The sequence below is a fragment of the Larus michahellis genome, chromosome 6, assembly GCF_964199755.1.
Source record: "Larus michahellis chromosome 6, bLarMic1.1, whole genome shotgun sequence".
Taxonomy (NCBI): Eukaryota; Metazoa; Chordata; class Aves; order Charadriiformes; family Laridae; genus Larus; species Larus michahellis.
In genome coordinates, this window is record NC_133901.1 from 44983585 (window position 1) to 45006784 (window position 23200).

At 38.7% G+C, this 23200-nt stretch overlaps 1 protein-coding gene across 1 annotated transcript; it reads left to right on the plus strand.

Annotated features, from left to right (window-relative positions):
• The first annotated feature begins 2918 nt into the window (after positions 1-2918).
• Positions 2919-23145, plus strand: LOC141744560 (rap1 GTPase-GDP dissociation stimulator 1-like). The gene is made up of 10 exons (XM_074590786.1): positions 2919-3039; positions 5172-5300; positions 6540-6665; positions 7032-7175; positions 11228-11362; positions 14548-14673; positions 18958-19097; positions 20013-20139; positions 21208-21336; positions 22591-23145. The coding sequence occupies exons 1-10, from the start codon at positions 2919-2921 to the stop codon at positions 22722-22724; spliced, it is 1311 nt and encodes a 436-aa protein (XP_074446887.1). The 3' UTR covers positions 22725-23145.
• The last annotated feature ends 55 nt before the right edge of the window (positions 23146-23200 follow it).

Below are 23200 nucleotides of genomic sequence, written 5' to 3' on the forward strand. Positions count from 1 at the left end.
AGCATCTCAGCTGAAGAATTTCTAGGTCAAGACTCACGACTCATCTTTTTCAATTAAATAGTTTGTGAAATAGAAATGCTATTTTACTATAGATTTGGTAACATAGAATCATAGGACGGTTCGAGTTGAAAGGGACCTTAAAGATCATCTAGTTCCAACCCCCCTGCCCTGGGCAGGGACACCTCCCACCAGACCAGGTTGCTCAAAGCCCCATCCAGCCTGGCCATGAACACTTCCAGGGATGGGGCATCCACAGCTTCTCTGGGCAACCTGTGCCAGTGTCTCACCACCCTCACAGTAAAGAATTTCGTCCTGATAGCCAAGCTAAATCTACCTTCTTTCAGTTTGAGGCCATTACCCCGTGTCCTGTCATTACACTCCCTGACAAAGAGTCCCTCCCCATCCTTCCTGTAGGCCCCCTTTAGGTACTGGAAGGCTGCTATATGGTCTCCTCGGAGCCTTCTCTTCTCCAGGCTGACATTATATTCTTACTTAATAATACTGTAATACTCTTCTTACATTATATTCTACTATAGATTATCCCCTTCAGCCATCAGTTTTCCATTTCTTACATTCATTTCAGCCACTTTAGGTCTTTTTGTTTTCAGGAAGTAGGTGAAGGAACCTTTAGATTAAAAGGGCAGAAGATTGATTTAGAACAAGCCAATAAAATAAATGGTAGCCAGTTGTGAGGACTGGATGTTATTCCCCAGAGTTTATATGGAATTAAAAAAATGAATTGTCAGATCATTAGCTATGACATGCAGAATGCCATTTAAATCAACTACAGGATTACCTGGGTGGAAAGCAGCAAGAGTGGCATGTGTTTACAAAAACAGTTGCAAGGAATGCGGGAAATCACAGAAATCTGATCTCTGCATAAGGAAATTGTAGGATTATAGTAAAGCAGAGAATTACTAAACACAGACGTGATTAAGGAGAGTCTATGAGACTCCTGGTGGAGGAAAGTAATACTCAGTTTCTCTCTCTTCAAACATATTTTTAAGGAGCTGGCATGAAGGTGAATAAAGGAGATACTGTTAACAATGCATTTCGATTTCTACAAACCTTTCAATAAGGTTTATTATTTAGGCTATCTCAGGATATGAGAGAAGGTTATCTCATGAAGTCTGAAGGGCAGAATAAAGATTGTTTTCACAATAAAGAGCCATAATTATTAGAGGTTACCTTTGCTGGAACCTATGTCATTCAATATATTCATAAACTATCTAGAAATAGGAGAATGGTAAAGAGGTTTTGGATTATGTGGAGTACTCAAAATTGAAACCGACTGTAGAGAGGTGCAGAAAAATTTTATCATCCTGTGTGACTTGGGCCACTATCAGAGTAGATATACAGCTAGTTGAACCGCAAGTATTATATACTTGCACACAATTATTATATGTTATTTTTTTTTTCCCAGATAGAATTTATCTCTGCATATTTATGCCTGCCCAAGAGCTATGCACTGTCTGAGAAGTGGACCAAGCCTTTGCCCTCATGCCTTTGGATTAAATGAGTTATTTGATGAGCATATTTAGATCTGGACCCTTCAGGAGATGACCTTATGGTCAGCCATTGTTACTGAAAAGAAATACCAGAAAGAACTGAAAATGTTTTCCATACTGGCTCACCACATTTTTCCATCCCATTCTTTTTAGAAACCCTGAGTCAGCACCTGGAGTACCTTGGCCTCTGTGGAGATCACATAGAAGCTGAAGAAGACCAGATCCTTGAAAGTCTGAATGGGATTCTCCTGGCTCTTACTGAAGATAGCTAAGTATCGCTCCAGATCACTTTTTAACCATTTGCACAATCCAAAAGCACTCACTAGAGGTTTTCATCCATTGTGATAATGTGTATTACAAGAAGTGATTGCTGCTGGAACTATAGCTGTCCTCAGCCTGTTTTGTTGTTTTCCTTCATATACTCACAAATCTACCTGTGACCAGATAAAGCTACTTGTCACTAAAGCACCTGAAGCTGCAGAGAAATTCCAAATTTAACATTCTATTTACTACAAAACAAACTCCTAGGATTAAACTGGAGGTGATCCTATCAGGTCAGGAATTTCAGAAGTATCTCAGTCTCCTTATAAGAAAGTCTTTAAGGTCTCTGCACATCCTCCTGAGAAGATCTGCATTTATTTGAATCTCCTGGCAGACGACAACTTACTACCTTAACGACAATTGGCTGTATTTTTGACAAAAAAAGGGAATTGATGGTTCTAATTGCTAGTCTAATAAAAGATGTTGTGCCTACCTACAAAGTTAATTGCTAGGCCATACCTCAGGAACAGAATCTTAATCCCTAACTTCCCATGCCTTACGCAAGCATCCTTTTACAGTCAGAGAAGATGAAACTGCTTTCCTCTTTGCTTTGCCGCTTGAGCTTCAATTCAGCACGAAGCAGAATAATCAGCTGGACTACACTTGCTGCAATTCAAGCAGATGACTGTTCCTATATATTTAAGGCTGAGACAGCCTTTAAGTGCCTTGTTAAATCAGAACCTTGAATCCCACAGATATCCACTCAGAACTCTAGGAAACAAAGCAACATGTAAATAATGAGTTGCAAACCAACTGCATATATTGTTAACATTCTTATCATTACAGAGCAGAGATCCTTCAGCCTACTTAAAGAGAGTGGGATCTTCCTAACTTTGGCAAAAATCCTGAAGGGCAATCCACGATGCGCAGTGAAAGCAGCCCAGGTGCTTTCAGAGATAGCCAAAAATGGTATGTTGTACCAAAGTGTTACTACAAGGCATATTACAGCACATTAGCTGTATGTTTCCACTCTTGTTTTGTTTCATGGCTACCAGCTATTGGTCTTGCACTTGCAATTGTTTTATTTAAACATGGAAAAAAAAACCCCAAAACTACCACAAGTCCCTCTTCTTTACCCACACAGAGGAAATGAAGAAGCCATGTATTGAAGCAGATTTAGTTCCAACTTTGATACCTCTGCTGGAGAGCACAGACCAAGAAATGTTGCTTCATGCTGGGAGGGCTATTGGCCGTATCTGCTATGATAATCGTAAGTATTGACTTGAGAGAATGCTATTTTCCCTAGCTGTAAAGCATTATTTCATAAAGCACTGTAACCTGTAACTCATAATAATTTTTTTATGAAACCTGAGCACACAACGCACTTCAGCCTCCAGTTAGATACACAATTCACATAGCTCACAGACACCAGGCTGAATGCATCCCAAACACCTCCTAAACTCTGGGCTTCCCCCTATGTTTTTGACTTCAAGGTGACACATCTTTGTCAGAACTGCAGCTGCAACTACAAGAGTAGCAGAGCCTCATACATATCTTAATTTTGCAGAACTGCTTTGGGCTCAAATACTGAATCGCTTTCTCTTCTTCCAAAGTACTAACAGCATCTATAAAGCAAAGCAAATATTTAAAAACTGCATCAGAAAAAACATACTCTAAAAAATAAAAAATACTGAGATACCTATCTATGTAAGAAATGGTCTTCTCTGAGGACCATTCCTTGCATACAGATCTTTGTGCTACAGATTTTTCCATAAAGCCAGTACACTAGCTTGTCTGCAGGTCTCACAAATTAAATATTTATTGCATACAGGAGATAATATGGAAGTTTTAACCCAGTATCTTGTATCCATTTCCCTCTGCCTTCCACCTACCCTCTCTTATCTTTCTAGTGTGAACCTGCGTAGCTTTATCCAGAAAGCTATGGGTTTGCCTCCCTGCGCTGTTCCTATGAAAGCCAAGCATGATAGGTACCTGGTATAGATTCTACTAGCCCCCTGCAAATTAGATGTATTTGCCAAGGAATACCACCTCATAGTGTAAAAAAACCCTTCCCCATAGGGCTACATGCAAGGCTGATACAACTACTATACAGCAGCACTACTACAGCACATGGCCATACTGCAAATCTACTTCGCTTCTCCGAGAACACAGGCCCAGCACAGATTTGACAAGATGACTGACTTTTAATAATTTCTATTACTAACACAGCAATAAATACCTCATAGAAAAATTAATTTCAGTGATTCCCTGATTGAATTACAATTGTATATGCTACAATAGCACCCAGACACTTTCTGGTATCTGTCATACATGCTGTCACCCAAGTTGCAGTCTAGCTCTAAGCAAGACACTGCTGTAAAAGCGGTGTCACTGTACTGTTAAGCAACCATCACTTGTATTTCATAGTTGGCATTCTCAAAATCATTTTCGATATTAAGCTTTCATTCATTACAAGACAAACTACAAAAAGAAAGAAAACAGTTATCAGTGTTTTCCTGGGCAATTCTGCATGCGGATGGAGACAACTGTAGTTAGTATGCTAGAACCAGGACCAAATTAATTTTTTTTACTTACTGTACTTTTTTGACTTTCCTTAAGTCGCATGAATTTACACCTGCTTGAGAACATTACTCAGCCTATAAAAATTCCAAAGATACCTTGAATTCAAGCTGCATGCTGAACAACTAACATTCAAAAAAAATGGAAGACGATGATTCCCCTAGATGAACTTTAAAGCAGTCTGTCTCTCAGTATCCTATAATAGTCCAGGTACTGGTAAATTGTCTTGTTTTACAAAGAATTTTTTAAGAAACAAACAAACAAATCATTATTCTAACATGCAAAAAGCAGGTATATGGACATTTGCTATGCAAGTCAGAACACTGTTGATCCCTGAAAGCGGAGTTGTCACTAGACTATGTTTTATCTTGGGTTTCCAGTCCCTTCCATCTACCTGCCCTTCAGAACAAAAGAAGCCATAGGATAATAAGGCTGAGACTCCAATTCCCTGAGAGAAATAAGCCAAAAGGCTGGCTATTCCTCATTCAATTTTCAGAAACATATCAAGAGATACAGTCCACCAGAACTTGCTTTAGAAGCTGCACCAGTAGTAGATATGCTTGTGCAATTGTCCATACAGGTTCTTACAGTGGCTTAATTCTTCAAGTCAAAGTAGAGCCAGGAGGTCTAGCAAAACTGTCCTGAACTAGCATTTCTCAAACACCTAATTAGCCTGAACCCACAGCACCAAAGCTGTACAAATTCTAACATTGTGAGAAACAACCAGATTATTTTTTGGCAAAGTACCTCAGTTGGATCCTTTTTACTGATTTAATTGGTCCCAATTTAATCACCTTTAACTTCTATGCTTACTATTCCCAGGGAATCTTCAAGAAGACCTGGTGAAGGTAGGAGTAATCACATCACTAGTCCGAATATTAACCGATTATGCAGAGAGTGAACCACTTGTCCATGTTGATCTATTGGCCTTATGTAATCTTGCAGAACTTGGTAAGTAAATGTTTTCGTATCTTGGAGCAAAACATCATCTTCATGCTGTCACTGCCTTTCCATGTCCATGCAGAACGCCCACATGTTTATGCGGGTTTTTTGTTTAGTTTTTTGGAAGGTTTTGTAAGGGTTTGGTTTTGTTGGGTTATTTGAGGGGGTTGAGGTTTCTGATTTGGGGTTTTTATTTGTTTGTTTGGGGTCTTGTTTTTTAAACACTACTGATACCTAATCAGGGACTGGCCACAGTACCTGTGTTAGAGAAGTAACTAGTCTTTCCTGGAGTACCAGCAATTGCTCATACTATATTAAAACAATTAACATTTAATAGACAGGTTTTGATCCAGAAAAAGGTATGGAGGCCGTAACTTCATGTGGTAAATGTACAGTTTCAACTACTTCAGATATGATACATTAAATACTTATTTATTAAAAATTTATTTCTATTTAATAATTAAGTTTATATACCTTAATGAAACAGCTTTCCTTTTCATTTACATAATTTTCAAACCAAAGCCATTTACACTGATTTAAAATACAACTGTCCTTCTTTACACGAGTCGTAAGTAGTGATAGAAGAAAAAGACCAAGTAGAAAAATATTACCACACTTTGTGTATGGTCTGACTACAATTTGGTCTACTGCTTCTTGCATTTAGCAGGAGAGGCAGGGAAGGGGGTATGGTATCACACTGTCGCATCATCCTCTAGTGAGCTCTGTCCTTTACAGATCTCTTATATTACTTAATACCATATTCCATTCAAATGTGTTTTATGTCAGACAGCAGCAAGCTTTAAAAAAAAAAATAAATAAAATTGATCTTTGTTAACATCCATCTTGTAGATGTTTAGGATTCCAGCAAGACTAGAACCATCTAATCAAGGCAGAAAATATACTACTACAGCAAACTGGAATGTGCCAATTTGATACATTAAATAATCATACTACAGATGGATTTATAAGAGCCGGTGGAATTAAGCCAGGATTAATTTGGCAGCTATTATAAGGTCATAGCTACAGGAATTACACAAAAATAGTGTTAAAAGAAAGAAGTGGGGAGGGAGAAGGGGTAGAGTTTTGCTGTCTCGGTGCTGTTGAAAGGAACAGAAGCAACTACAAAAGCAGAAAAAGCATTCAAAAACAAAGTAGTGTCTAATCACTTCAGATTATAGGGAGATATGCTTTTAACATTTAATCAGATAAAAAAAACCATTTAAAATCATGACTTTATCGTATACACAGATACAGCTAAGGAAGCTCTAAGCAAGACAAAGGTTGCTGAACAGCTGGTGAAACAACTGAGAAGAGCAGAGAACCATGAGAGGCTAGAAATTGTCTTTGAGGTCCTGCAAGCGCTTGCAGAAAATGGTAAGACTCCTTTCAGCTTGGGGGAATGAGGGGAGAAGGTGTACTGGTACTTAGCTTACGCTCTGGGTTTAGAGTTTGCCATGGGTTCCTACTAATGGAACCAGCAATCCCTTCAGTGGGAATAAGCACCGACAAGAATCTGCTGAAAATATCTACATACCTGATACAGACTTTAAAGAAATGAAAACTCATGACTGGCAACACAAGAAATGTCAAAGATCAATGCAAAAGATTTGCTCATTCTGCCTTGGTGTCATCCTAGCACCAGAATGCCTGTTATGAACAAAACCGAAAAAGGTGTCTGTACCTGAAAAAAGACTGGATTTAGCTTCCTGCTTTGAAACGCTTCAACTGTGATCTCTACAGATGCTCTGAAAGTGCAGTTGGTGGAGGCGGGCGTGCAAGAGGTGCTGTCTGAGATCCTGCTGAGGCTCCAGGGTAGTTCACAAGCTGAAGATACATGCATTGTGAAGGCTGCATCAGATCTCATTGTCTCTCTGCTTCTTGGAGGTAAAAATGGGAATACTGACAGTCCAGATACATAAAGAAACAACATCAAAAAGTCCCCTTAGCAAAGGAGTTGCCATCTGCACTGTCACTTTCATTTCCTTAACAGGGACACACCTGCAACCTGTTTCATAACCCTTAGGGGAATTCTTCTAAGACACCGCACTTTTTCTAGGAGCCTATTGCTTGCACTGCCATGCTTCCCCTTCAAGCACATTCTATGATTCTACGTACATACACTGCCTCAAGTCGTCTAGTACCACTGTGACTGCTCCTGCACAGAACATAAACAGAAGCACAGGAACTTCAGGCCATTGTAGCTGTACCTCGGGTTGTCAGTTCACACCCTGCTTCTATAACTTTACTTGCAAAGCTGGCCTAGGAGTCAGTTTAAAATTGAAAGCTAATCATCAGATTAAGTTCACATGGTATTGAACCACTCGTGTTTCCTCATTGACTATTCCAAATCTGTGTAAATAATTCAATCATTTGGATTAACAAGTGAAATATAAGAACTTTTCTTGTAATGCAAGTTCTGCATGTATCTATTAGGAACAGACTACATGCACTGCTGACCTAGATTTTTCACTAAGTCTTTAAGCTGGTTGCAGGAACCCCACAAAAAGGCTAAAGATCTAACAGCAATTTAGTTTAGTTGGGCCTGCTATGCTGTATTTCGGGCAACCGATTAAAGAATAAAACATTAAGAACTGGACACCTACACTGCATCCCACAATCCCAAACACAAAGCAATCAACAATTTAAAGGTCTTAAATTATTCACCATCACAACAATCTTTAACACTCATCATTGATTTGAATCTCCCCAAAGTCAGACAGAACAGTTCAGGGATAATTATACACAGACATGAGATGTTCTCTCTATTTATCATGCAACAGATAAGTACATGCACAATTTTTTTGCTAAAGGATGTGGCATCACCTCCCAGAATATTGGTATTTCATCATATCCAAATACATGCAGCTACAGAGACAGGAGCAGAGGCTATTGCTAATTTTACAAAAAATGGTAAGGCTGGCTATTCAATGTCCTTCAAAGATGGAAAGCCACTGCTTTTGAGTGGAGAGAAGAGCAATACTATTAGATTTCATTGCTCCCTGGCTCCAAAACATTAACATTCTTGCTTTTCTGCAGACTGAAGAAGTGCATACCTTTAAGTCACAGATGCTAATGATACTGAAGTAGTTTGAGGGACACAATTGTGAAAAAAGGGGTGGTCAGGTATGCAAGCTTTTGCACCTTTTATTTTTTGCCTAAATCACACATTATTAGAGGGGAGACTCTGGAAGTGTTTCATGGCAAATACATTTGTCACAAATATAAAAAGTAATATATGGTTATCGACATTTTAGGTTTTAAATCACTTTTAGGAAGGGAGGGTTACTCAGACGCATCAGGGGGAAAAAAATAAGTCTCAAGATAAGCCATTTTATCTTTCACACTTTCCTATTACAGAAAGCAACGAGCCTTAGTACTATGCAGAGAAAAATACAGAAAGGCTCTTATAAACAGACTCCTGGAAGGCATGCTGTGCTGAATCAGTCAGCAGAAGATAACCCACCATGTTTTCTGTCCTTTCTCATTGATAGCTACCGCACTGGGTTCAAGTTCTGTTAACAAAAAGGAGCTTCTTCAACATTGTTCAACTTTCTGCATTAATATGTGATTAATTATCATACAAGATTCCCTCACATCTGTCTGTTTAGCTAGTCAGTCTCATCTGTTTTAGGTTTTTTGTGTTGTTTTTTTTTTAAAGCAAGCTATCATGCACATACCTCTCCACCTCCCCCCACATCCTTTCTAGACTCCCTTTCTCCCTTGTCTTATACCTTGCTCTGAATCAGCCATTGTGCATCACGGTTCTAAAAAGGCTACAGAAATGCCCTCAGTGCCTTTAAACTGGCTATCTTCAATTTATTCAGCTGAATGGCTTGCTTTGTCACTCGCTCTTCTCCCTCCATTTTCCCTACAACCCCATTAGATGTGGAAAAAGTGAATAATCCCTTTCAGGCCCCAGTATGTGCCACTGATGTATGCACAGCCTTTAATCTAAGAGGAAAAAAAAATTCTATGGAAATCTGGTCTCAGCATCAAATGACTTCTGAGGCAATGAAAAGATGACAGACAGCTTTTGCAGCTATGAAAGTGGCTGTTCCTATCAGACTTTAACTACGAGCCATTAAATTGAAGGTTCTGCTGCTATCCAAGCAAAAATCCATAGGAGAGAGAACCAATTTGGAGCTCTATGACAATCAAAGCAAGGCAACCACTAATGGGTTCTCCCTATTCGCACTTCACTACAAGAGAAAAAAATGCTCTGCCATTCTTTTGTTTGAAAGGTGGGGGGAGGAGAGAAATTAAGTTCAATTAAGGTTAGTCTATACGAAGATCAAAGTATTTTGCCTGTAGAATTTTGTCAGATCAAAAAGAAATGGTCTGTTTCCAGAGAACCTATTCCCCAAAGAGGACTGGGCAATTTTCCTGATCTCCAAAGATTAGGACCAGGCAAGAGAACATTTGAAGAATCACAAGCAAAAACATCAGCTTTAGAGAATGTATGCATAAATTGGTATCAAAAGATTTTTGCATGACTAGAATTCAAACTATTTCACAGACTGACAATTCTCATGAAAATATCCACTTACATTTTATAAGTGTTTGACAAACTCTTATTTAACAAATGTAGTAATACAGGGGGAAAATATGCTACTAGCTGAAATGCTAAGAGATTAAAGAAATAGTAAGCATTGGTTCAAAAGATGACATGGAGGAGTTTCTACTACTTTGCTGTAGAAATAACATTCAAACCAGCAAAGGTGTTTAAGTGACTAGAGCATTTTTAAGTGGTATATACACAAAAATTAGAAGTTTGTACGTCTTAGGCATGCAGTTAGTACCATGAGAAGCACCTAAAGTTACTTTTGGCTAGATTCTTTATTTGTACGAAGTCTGTATAGTTCCAATGATAATTGTTTACCCCAGGTGAAAATGTGGTTTTCCTATATAGCATTCACACTCTTTTGACATGTTTTAACAAACAGCATTCACATGGTAACAGCAGAGCAATAAGGAAATGCTGACTGGTGTCAGGAATATGCTTCTCCATGTATAATAAACTGTGTAAAATAAAATACAGAAAAATATTTGCCAAATGGCATCTTCAAAACTACTCCTTCAGGAATGACGCAAACCATAATATGCAGGCTTTCCTTTTGCTCTTTAGGAGAAACACTTTCTTGTGCTTCTATCAAGGTGAGCTAAGTAGCTTCTGATACCAAAAGGGCTGTCACCTCTGCAGAGTTGTCAGACACGCACTGACAAAATATTGCAGAGCATATACTGGGCAAAATGGTAGTTCTTTGGAATGTACAAATCTGCTTTCACCAGCATTAAACAGATCAGACCTCTCTAGTTCAACTCATATTTTCCTTTCTTCATATGAGTGTAACACAATTAGACTTCTTGTTTCAGAAAGCGGGTTTCTCAAAACATGTAAGAAAAACCTAGGCCTGATTCTTTTAATAATTAACGACAAATTATTTGATTGAATACAAGGAGTAAGAGTAGTACAAAACTAGTAATCAGACTCCCCATTGCTGGACAAGATCCCTGGTCTCACAATAGCCTCTTAAATCAGTAGAATACCAAAATTGTAGTAGTGAAGATATCCCGTGGAGAAATGGCAAGTGTCACCAGTATTCCACCACACATATAGTGGAAAAATAAAGCAGCATTGAGGAAGAAATTGACTGGAGAACATGTGGGTTTGAATTTGACAGTGACTGTCTGTAAAAAGTGCTCTCAAGCTAAGCTTTACTAGAGGATGTCTCAGCATCAGTTCACAGGTGGCTGATCCCCACTTATCTCTAGAGAGCTGAAGGCTGTAAAAAACAATGCAAAAGCTACAGTCTCAATCTTATCAAGACATGAGAACAGTCACAGCAAAGACTCCCTCAATTCTCAATCTGCATGATTAATTTCTATCATTGTGCTTCTTATCTCTCTCACCTGCTTCGTTTTGCCTCTTTCTTCAGATGGCAACTGTGTACGAATGGTACAAGTGGGAGTCATACATCAGCTTCTGGATCTTTTGGAGAAACACGTAGAGAGTGGGGACGTCTCTGTTCAACATGCTGCACTCAGTGCACTTCGAAACCTCGCTATACCAGGTACAGAGTTTGAAGACGATTGACTTACTGTGATTCTTTGTAAAGATGGGTGATTTAATGGAGATCTATGCAGCTCTAAGTCACCAGTTCCTTGTATTCTGAGGGGCAATTGACCTTTTTTTTCCTCCTGCAGAGACATATATATTTGAATAATTCATCAGGACTTCTAATCTACATAAAAGGTCTAAATATAATAAAGTGTGATCTCATTGCCAGCTGCTGGAATGTTTTCATATTAACAGCATACAGCAGTTCAAGACAAAAACACAGAACAGAGTTTTAAGCTTAAAATACACAGTATGTGGTGGAGTTATCACATCACAGCTGGTAGGGATTTCATAAATCTGTTCCTCTTCTATAAAGCCAATATTCATTGCAAATTCAGCCTTTGCAACACACTTAAGAGCTACAACACTTAAAAGGGGCATACAAGGAAGATGGGGACAGACTTTTTAGAAGGCCCTGTTGCAATAGGACAAGGGGTAATGGTTTTAAACTAAAAGAGGGTAGGATTTAGACTAGATAGAAGGAAGACATTTTTTGCAATGAGGGTGGTGAAACACCGGAACAGATTGCCCAGAGAGGTGGTAGATGCCGCATTCCTGGAAACATTCAAGGTCAGGTTGGACGGGGCTCTGAGCAACCTGATCTAGTGGAAGGTGTCCCTGCCCATTGCAGGAGGTTGGACTAGACAGCCTTTAAAGGTCCCTTCCAAGCCAACCTATTCTATAATTCTACTCGTGATCTTTTGTTAATACGTTTCAGAAAATTGCACTGCTTCTCATCTCAAATTTACTGCTTCCATGTGAAAGTGCATTTCAGGCCAAAAACGCTTTGCTAGAGACTCAACACTACAGCACCCTGCAACACGGTCCTTACACTGCTATACAGTACTCCAGAGAAGAGCACGACACCAACATTACTTTCTGAAAATAAAAGAACTCGAAGTTGTCTGCCAATTTTATTATGTAAGCTAGCAAGTATGCTTGGCTTAACAGTTTTATACATATCGTTGCTTTGAACAAGTGAGAGCCCAGAATATACTAGTTGCTACTTAGCCTCCACTACTTCCTTTTAAAGCCTGATACTCCCTCATTTCTTCTTGCAGATAGCTCTCTTCAGAACTTCACCTATTTCCTTCAACTTAGTTTTGATATGCTTGCAAGTAATTTATTTATAGTTTGACTTACAGTATTATCATGCTCTCTGGATCATAATAGCCAGCCATGTCTGTCTATTCACTATTTTAATAAACATTTCACATCATAAGACCCTCACTGCTTCTAGGTATATTTTATTTCTCTGTGAAGAGATTTTCCACCACCATCCACATCAGCAGAGGCTGTGAAAATTGCTTTTTGGTACTAATAGAACATGTAATATTTCAACCATTCATGCCAGCTACCTTACATCAGTTACAGCCTAACAGAGATATTAGAAGATGATCACAGAATCATGAAAAATCATGGACAGCCAACCCGCTGAAATTAGGAGAGTAACTTACTAGGCAAAACGTAACTATCTTTATTAGAATGAAAAGGTGGATTTTTTCTATAAGCCTAGGAGCGTACCATGCTTAGTTCTCATTAACTTCACTCCTGCAATATGTACAATAGGATTTAATGATTGCAACCAGCAAAGATACCAACTAATCTCATTTGAAAGATAGCAGTTTTGACGTAGTTTCCCTTGACAAGAAGCAGAGGTGATCACATTCTAAGTCACAACAGAACCCCTTCCTCAATGAATACCAAGGCCCACTTTTTGCAATGCCAAGCCCAGGCATACCTTGGGAGTGCCTTAACAAAGCAATAAACATCCTGATCTTGCAAAGATTATAGGATCTAAAACTCCAGAAAAACATGGCTGCAATGTCCAACTTCACCCCTATATCACTGCCTGCTACGCATAGCACCAGCAGATCTTAGTGTTCTTTACAGCTGTACTTTAAAAGGCTCAACTCTGAATTATAAAATATCCATGTATCAATACAGTGTATTTTGGTTATCTGTCCTGCTCTAGTCTATTACAAACTATTTTAGATCTTTCTAAGTGCGTAGGCAATACATAGCACTTTAAATTCTATTCCTACACTGTGCTTTTCCTCATCAATTCATAAAAATATCAGAATATGGAAGCTGTAAGGCATTCCCTCATAATAATACATTACTTCCAGAAATACAAACTGTATCACTTTCAACAATACAGTCTGATACCTGGGGGAAAAAAAAAAAAGAATGAGTGCAAATCCAAATCATAAAATAAAAATTAATTAAATATAGGCCAACACTTGCAAATGGGCACAGGGGAAGTCTTCAAATAAAGCAGTGATCTTAAAAGAGAACAGGTGGTTATAAAAGAATTTGAAAAAAGTTTTATTATGCTTTAGCGAATGGAATCTGTCTATGCCACTGAAAAACAAGGACATTAAGAGCAAGCTACTTAAGTGTCTGCTTCTCAATTTGCCCAACAGAGGAAGAAATAGAACAGGTTTCTCCCTATTTCACTGTCCCGTCACATCCCACTGCCTCAAAAAAAGGTATGCAGAAGATGGGAAGAAAATTGCTCTGGAGAAAGCAACTTTTTGTAGCACAGTCAAGCAGCATTAGGACTCTTTCCAAGCCAAGAGACAAGCTTCTGATTGTTACCAGGGATTACTGCACTAACGACTGGAGCAGAGGTGCAAGAATTAGAAGAGGAATGCATAGAAACAAAGGCATGAACAAGAGGGGATTAAGTGAGCTCAAATACAAAAAGAAAATTAATTCTCAAGAAATACGGTTATGTAAGTCACTTCTGCCACCTAGTTCAGTTAAGACCAGCAAGCATAGGAAAGGCTTGCTCATGTGAGTGGGTGGGTGGATGGATAATCTATTACAACTAGAAAAAGGAAGAGAAACAACAATGCTGTGTTTATCCTTTTTTTATGTAATTCATTACAGGCAAGGCTGAGATCAAAAGTAATCAAAATCATAACAACACTTCATAGGAAGTTTTTAGCTCAAAAGATAAGTTTAAACAGTTGGGTAATCCTCACTTCATTTCAGAGTGCTCTAACAAGTTGTATCTTTTGCTAAGAGCAATATAGAGCATAAAATTCAGAACAAGTTATGTCATATCTATATTTTCAGATGTTTGTCTAGTTACTGAGCTCCACATGAACACCTTTTTTTCCTATTTTCTAGTTGTTAACAAGGTTCAAATGCTGGAGGAAGGTGTGGCAGATCGGATTCAGGCACTTCTAAGGTCAGAGATGCCTCCTGTGCAGTTTAAACTTCTTGGAACACTACGGATGTTAACAGATGGTCAAGGTAGGGAATTACTAATGTTTACTGATGACAACTATGCACCCCCCTCATCCCCTCCCCCCGCAAGAAAACGGATCTGCAAAGAGACTACAGACTAAGTGTTTTGCTAACCTAATTCCACTCAATCTGGAGAGGTTCCAACAGAGATGATGGCCAGAGGCTGCAAGCCTTCCATACTGACCCAGCCAGCCTCAGAGGTAGATGAGAAAGAAAGCAAAAGGAAGAATCTGAGAGCAGTCAGTGAGAAAAGGCAAAGGCCTAAAAGGAAGATGTTTTCCACCAGAGATATATCAACAAGGCATGAGCATGATGGAAAAGAGTTAGGCTAAGGATTTACAGTGCTAAAAATCACAGGAAAGCAAATTAATAGAAGAACTGGAGAGTATAAAAGGATCAAAGGGAGCTGGGGTGGAGAGAGGCAGGAGAAATGAGTTCCTGTCAGGCACCCCAGTCTCTCTCTACATGTTGCCACATTTACCTTGCTGGTATGGCTCAAATGTTGAATTTACTTCACATGTTGAAATATGGGATTGCACTTCATTCAGTTTTACAGAGGTGGATATACAAAGGCAACAATATCACTCTGTGCATGCGATTGCATTTTGAGAAACAAGCAAAATGTCCGAATCACGTTAAGATCTGCTATAATATCTGAATTTATCCTTGGACTTATCTAGCTTCTTACCAGAGTATAAAACAAAACAAGTGTTGTGGGGTTCATTTTTTTTAAATGATAAGTGTTCTAAATCTTTCATAACACTAGAGCAGCTGCTCTAGAGCACTAATCATTACAGACCACCATGATGTGCAATAACAATAAGAAATAGGTCAAAAACAGAATAATAAAAAAGTTATTACCATTTTGTGATGGGAACTGACAGCTGGTGTGGAACAATTACAAATCACAAATTCATTAGTTATATGGAAGGGAAAAAAACCCATACTCTCCTACACTCCATGCTGTAATCATTTACACCACTGCAGACACCCCCTTGATACGACAGCTGCTTGCATCATTCTTCAAATGAATATGCATGATATAAAATTTAGATCTAGCACTCATATTAATTTGCACTGATTCCAGTCCAGGAAAAAGCTGCTTTCACTTATATTTCACCATGGCAGGAAATGGACGTTGAAAGATATACAGAAACTTAGCCTCTTTTTCCTCTCAGGCTTTGAAGGAAGTTATTAGAAGGTCATTTAGCTGAAGTTATACCTAAATTGTGAGGGGGGAGACCACTTAGCTTTTAAAATTGAGACATAATAACACAGATCTAAGTTATCAAACACTAAATCACGTATTTTTTTTACTTTTTTTTTTTTTTACTCAATACTATTTACCAGCCCTAGTATGAAGCCAGAATTTGGCACAAAATGCTACAACTTCTGCATCTGAAACAATACAGATATGAAAGTGTAGAGTAGAAAAAGTTGTAAAAGATTATTCAATGTTTACCCATTCCTTCCTGTAAGCACACAATTCTCCCACCTTTAATTACTTTTTATCCTGTTTACCCATGAGCTAACGTTACCATTAATTAACTCAGCCTGAAACTCTTAGAATACAGGTCTAGTAAGAAGTCCACACTAAATAAGTTCATTGCATTATCTAGTATAAAATCATTACTCTGACAATCACTGGGCATGCTGAGGCCTACAGACTAGGAATAGGTAGGTTTCTTTCTACCTATAGAACACTGCAGTCAGATCTGTCAGCTTCATTACACTAAAGTGATGTTAACATTAACTCCTGGTTTTTCCACTGTTGTGCTTCAGAGGAGCAGAAGAATTTGTGCACTTCAACAGCCAAAGGACTTTCAGCTCAACTGAAAGTTCAGTCACACACACAATTTATTCAAATTTGGCATTTTGTAAATTAAAAGGTCCTCCTGTTCCTTTTAAGAATAACTAAATGGTTTTATCTCAAAGAGCTCTATTGCTGATAGATATCAGGAAGCCCCTGTCAAATTGGGTCCACACACCTTTGAACAACCCTCTTCAACTGGTTCCATTCACCACCCTCTTACAGCTTTCGGTACTAAACTGGATTACCATGATCTCCTCAGACTAACATGTAACATCTGACCTAGAAACAAAAGCCTTTCTGTTATGGGAGGTAATACGCACGTGGTTGTGCAATGATAAGTAACTCTTATCTCAAAACAAACATGTTCAACTAGGCTAGAAGCTCCCAGATTCCTTTTGGTATTTTTACATGTGGATTATTCCTTAGTGTACTAGACAAAGAAAAAAAAGGAAGAGTCTGTCCTTGCCCAAAATAGAAAGAGTATAGGTTGACTTACAGTTCCTGTAAAATATCCAGAGTAATCACGTGGTTTATTGACACAGACCTTCTGGTGCACGGTCTATTTGACACTTACCAGAATACCTCTAAACAAATGCAATGCACAGAAAAGGACAGTTAAAGAAACAGGAGCAGGGTAGTGCCCCTATAAGCCAAACCTATCCCTTCCCTTCCAGATGTTCTTCCTCAAGTCTTTGCTTCAGCAAAGCTCCAAGAGAAAAACTTCTCAGTATCTTAAAACCATGCAGACTTTTCCCCACATTATTCCCCTTTCTGAATTTGCTTCCAAAGGAACAGGGATCTGCCTGGTTCCCTTCTTTCACGTCTGGAATTATTTTAAAAGACTGGAAAAGCAGAAAAAGATTGGAAAAAGCCCACAGACCCTTTATAGCCCTTCTTAGGCAAAGTACACTTCCCACATCTTTCCTTCTTCAGAACACGCAATATGAATTTCATGCTTATCTGCTCTGGTCCAGCATCGAGGGGTGGGGGGCAGGCATGGGACAGGACTCAAGATGACCAAAATGACATCAACAAGAAAACCTCTTAATTACAAATAACTACAAGAGACTCCTAAATTTGAATTAAATCTTATAACCACAGTATATTTTTGCAAACAGAATAACTCTACACCAAAAGTGAGCATCTGTCCTGTGACTATGTTCTGTGACCTCTTGCCTCTCAGTTGCTACATCTGGTGCCCAGTTGGAAGTGCTGTGCATTTATATCCTCAGTTCATGATCAACTGGAACATGTGGAAACAGCAGTTTAGCAGCTAATAAAACACCTCTGTGCTCAAAGCCAAAAGGGTGAGCACTCAATTCCTACAAAAAGACAGCTTAAGTTGTGCACGTTACTACTTCGTCTTTCTCCTGGCACCCTTCACTTACAAGAAAATTCCAGTTGAACCAAAATGTAGAGTTTTGAAGACTTAAGTATTGAACAGAATCAACTAACAAATTACTGAAGCAGTATATACCAGGATGTTCTCAGGGTAGAACCCCTGTTTAACACACTTGGTTAAAATTGAGCATTTCACAATTCTCAGCACCCTTATATCTGCATTTTTCCTTTGCTTAGGAAATCACTTTTGACCCACAGCACTTCGAAGATGTGTTATTAAACTGCAGCTAGATTCATGTGGAATCACGTGTTTGACTGATGCAGTATTGAGAGAGCATGAGTAAAGTTCCTTTTGCTGCTGAACTTCTAAGAGCTTTGGGAGTAGTCTCCCTTAGTGGCAACAAGCCTTAAACCACAGTATATCATTATAGTTCTACTTAGGAAGAGTTATCTAGTGATGTTTTTTCCAAATGTCAACCACACGGATTAATATTTTTAGCAAATATTGAGATAGGGTTCCTGAAACACAGGGGAAGGCAAATTAAAAGGCTCCTCCAAACTGGGGGAAGTTTTGATGATGCCTAAGATACACAGTTGAGCATATAAATTCTTAAGAATTGAGTCACGCAGTTACAGATACACTGCAATTCTGTACTAAGGCTTGGCTTCCCGCATGCTACCAACCGTAATTATCACCATTACTGAGAGCACTGAAACAGCAAGAACAGTCTCTGAAGAGCCCATAATTACACTTGTGCAGGGCTCCAAGAGCAAGTGCAAGAAAACAAATGGGAAAGGGACAGCCCTCATGAAGATTTCAGTATAGCAACAGAATATTTGCTTTCAAAGATATGACGCTGCTCATTTTAAGCGTTGCTTCAACAGTCTCTTATAAATGACAGGTCTATGGGAACAGCTTACTTTGTTCTTTACCTCCGAGAGTTGCCCTAACACAACTAGCATTCCTCAGGTAAAGACTTCCAAGATCCCTTAAAAGCCCATTACTTTCGTTACAGCTCTTCAAGAGCAATGAGCTCAGTCCTGTGGTCCTGGCTACTTCTACATACACATTTATGTGACAGAAAGACTGAGAAGTCTGCTCTTGAATGTCTCCTGATGATGCTTTTTCTCCTCAGCTGATGCGGCTGAAATCTTGGGCCAAGACCCCATGCTGCTCAACAGGCTTGTGCAGTGGTGCAATGCTAACGACCACACCGGCGTTTGTGGAGAGGCGAATCGGCTGCTAGCATCAATCCTGCGTCACAACAGATCCCAAGTATGAGAGCTATTGGTCTGATATTGTTCTACTTTATCCTTCTCAAATATTTTTAAAGCTTGTTGATATAGTTAGGGGTTAAGTGTTAAACAGCACATACAGCTTTATAATGACAAACATGAAAGTTCACAGTAAAATCCCCTCTAGTCTGCCTCAATACCACTAATGGGAAGGTGAGCAGGAAAGCAGTGCTCTCTATAGCCACAGATACTGTACAGAAACAAGCAACATGGTTACTTACTGTCACTTGTCAACTTCTACCCTGCTTAAATAAGGTTTGACAAATGGTAAGTAGGTAAAGCTTTTCTATTTCCATAAATATTAGTTTCAGTTTTCAAATTAAAATGTCAAAGATAACCCAGACCTGTCCTGAACATCAGTCCTCCAGAAGCTCCAAAGAGCCCACTTATCTACCTTGTGATGTATGAATCTGGCATGATCTGTATCTGCTGGCATATTACGACTGGCTTCTGTTTCTTGTAAATCTTGCTGTTGTAACACAGGCATCCCAACCGTGCTTTACTTTGAGGTAGTGATAAAAAAAGTAGATAATATCTGCACATGCTTTGATAAAGTAAAATCAATCTTTGCTAGTTTGAGGGCTTGAAATGAAAAATTGGAATAAGGTGAAATTAAAACTCTTGAGACAAAATATATGTTTTTCTTATAGATATGCATATACATAATTGTAAGTATTGATAGTCCAAGTAAATTAGGCCAGCCCTAAGCACACCTGTATTACCACTACCAAAACAAATGTTACCGCTAGTCTTCAAGTATCATCAGTTTGCACTGCAGCAGGCAAATCATTTCCCTCTATTCAGAGGCTGAAGAGTGCAATCTCATTTGTCTCTTCATTCCACCTTACTCACAAGTCAGATTTCCATCTGTGATATTTTACCTCTGCTTTGACAGGAAGTGGTCAAAGCCATCCAGGAGGCACAAGGAGTGAAGCATCTGGTTTCCATGACAACAAGCGAACATGCTGCCACGCAGAATGAGGCTCTGAATGCCTTGGCAATAGCATCTGCAATCGATCTAGGTATTTTTCTCCTAAAAGCATTTATCTGTGTGAGATCCTCATTAAGAAACACTGTCATGCTGTTAATTCTACATAACACTTAAGCGAAAGCCTGTTTCTTATCTAGATTTAGCTCTTCAGCATTAAATAAAGGAGGTCAGCCATCCAGAAGATCACAAAAGCAACAGGCTTCAGGAAGTGCCTCAAGATTTTTTGTTTAGGGTAGAGTCAACTGATCAGGTTGTGTGGACAGGCACAGTCTGTTGAGTAGCATGGTATGATGCTAGAAACCTACAGGGGAAAAAATAAAAAACAAACACAAAAGGCAAGTAAAGGTGATGAAGGCTAGAGAAAAAGATGAGAAAGTCTAAATGAAGACAAAATCAGGGACAAATTACAGACTTCAATGGTCAATGAAGACTATAAATGGAGGAAATAATGTTCAGAAGACAGACATTTGAATGCAGGAGAGAATAAAACATAGACAACAGGGCCTTGTAGAAGCTGCAAATGAAACAAGCAAGAAAACTATAAAGGCTCTACCTGCTTTTAGTGAGCTGTTTTTCAAAGAGATCAAGTATAATTTTTTTTAGACTTTTCCTGTATGACTGATCAGATTTGAAAATGGGTCTCAATTTATCACAATAAAGACAGTCACCACAGCAATCTACATACATCAAAAGCTAAATTGAAAAGAAATAGTTGACTCGAAATTTGGAATTTCTTATACCAACAAGCACGACAATAAAGAGCCATTTTACTCCTTGTCCACCATTAAGGCTCTCAGACTCAATTGGGCAACAAATGTGAATCAATATTTCTAGCACTGATCCCTGCAAATTTTAATCTATTATGAGCTTATTTTATACAATCTATAGTATACAGGTTCTGTTTTCCAGAATGAGGCCAGTGAAGAAACACTGTACTGAAAACACAGAAATTCTCCAGTAAAGAAAACAGATAACCAAAATATCCCTGTATAGCCAATGTGAAATTAAGCCAGTCAGGAATTTTACATTTAAAAAGCAAGTATGTTAACTTTCTAGCTTCTTTTCAGGTAACTTTTAAATTTGTTTACTTATTTTTCAGAAACCCTTGAAGGATCTTTTAAGGAATCACAGCTAGTTCAAAGCTTACACAAACTTCTACAAGATGATAATACAAGTCCTGAGGTGAAATATAATTCAATGGGTCTTTTGTGCAGTCTTCTTAATTCAGGTAACTTCATTTTAACTTGTCTGTGATGAAAGGACAGATATTTGTGATGAAAACACAAACGTTTTCTCTTACTGAAGTGTGCAGTCAGTGAGTAGTAAAGGATATTAAAGAGATTCAGTCTTTATTGATCACCAAAAATCCCAGTCAAGTAGCTTCTTTCTTTATGAAAAGCTGATTAAACCATCAGTTGAATGAAAAAAGAAAGGCTTTATTCCAGTGAGTCAGTGACATAATCAAGTCCTGAAATAGAAAAATTAAAGCCTTGGAATAAAGGCATCTTTGTCCAAATTCAGCATGCACAAATGTCTGGCAGTCCCACGTCCTGTATCTACCACAGCATTTTGATGTTCAAAGAAATAAAGAGTCTGTATCATCTTCCACAGCCAGGCATACGTTTTTTCTGCCTATGCTTAAGCCAATCAGAAGCTGAGATAAACCAGCAATTTTTGCAACACTGCCTTTGCCCAGCAACTTTTAGTAAAACACATGAAGGATACAACTTCAGTTTCTCTCACTCCATGGTCAGGGAAGACTTAAAACGCTTTGAATAAGATCAGATTCATCCTGGATGTGTGGCACTAACTGTGATTGGTAGTGACTAACTGAAAACCACCACCTTGAAATCAGAAGTCCAAAGATCTTGTGCCAGTTTCTCATATCTTAATACATAAATCATGTAAATTGAAAATAATTATTGTGCTCAGACAAGGATCTGCCACAAGGGGAGCTGCGTTTCAAATTCTGGAGCCGCCCTGTATTAGCAAACAAGCTGGATTTTGCAGTATACTCTATTTTTTCCCTGTAGCCACACAGATATTGGAATAGAGATAAGCATTTGCATCCTCCAGTGCTATTACAGAGTATTGACACAACGGATGTGATCCATAAGACTTTTTTCCAGACGTGTATATACTTGGCTCGTTATAGACTAACACTAGGAGTTGAATCTTGCTAACATGAGTGGCTAACAAAAAGCATACAGGCAAAAAAATTGCTGGAACTTGTCCTGTATTACATTTTCAAAGGGCTTTTCTTCTGTTCAACCAGTTCTTGGAAGTCAAACAGGAGGAAAAAAAAATCTTAACCTGTTCAATACTTTCAGTGGCTGAAAGGGTATCTATTGAGAGAAATTTATGTAAATTAAAGCAGCTCATTTTAAACAGCAAGTACTCCAAACTTTTATCTTACAACAATTGTTGGGAGTCACTATGCCATGGCATGTCACTAAAAGTCAGCTTTTCATCTCCCATTCAGGTGATCTGAGACAAGAAATAGAAGAGGACAAGATTAAAGAAACCCTCGAACAGCTCTGCAGTCACAGTAACGCAAATGTGGTCAAGGAAGCTGTCACAACTTTGCAGGTTTTGAGAGGAGAGGCACCCCACTAATGTCCCTTCTTCCCTGTAGCAACCCTGCGCTGCTGCTGAGGCAAATGCAATAAAACACCAGCTTTGCCAACCCTATCTTGCATTTGTTATGCTGCCGCATAACCAACACTACTGAAGTCCAGATACAGCTCCTGCTTTTAAAGATGTACATACAAAAACAACCCCTCTCATTTGCTCATCTATTTGGCCTACAAATACTTGCATCACTGCTGCGCTTCACCAAGCCACTAACACACAGCAGCAGGAATAAAGTCTGTCAAGCAAGTGGTCTTAGAAAACATCCCATGAGAAGCATCAGGCAGTTACCACTTCTGTAACCCAGTTTTAAGCTGCTTGGTTTTGTAAAACCAGGATATCATTTGCAACTTTTTCTTATATCAACAGGACTTTAAAACCACTACCAAAAAATCTCAAGCTTATATCACGCAAGCTGAAACATCAGAGTTTTAGGTTACGTGAAAGCTGTAGCTTAAACA

Bases quoted from the DNA above. Each gene is read 5' to 3' on its own strand.
- LOC141744560 (XM_074590786.1), top strand. From the start codon at position 2,919: ATGAAGAAGCCATGTATTGAAGCAGATTTAGTTCCAACTTTGATACCT. The intron at 7,176-11,227 runs GTAAAAATGGGA...CTCTTTCTTCAG, and splicing joins TGTCTCTCTGCTTCTTGGAG to ATGGCAACTGTGTACGAATG. The intron at 20,140-21,207 runs GTATTTTTCTCC...CTTATTTTTCAG, and splicing joins AGCATCTGCAATCGATCTAG to AAACCCTTGAAGGATCTTTT.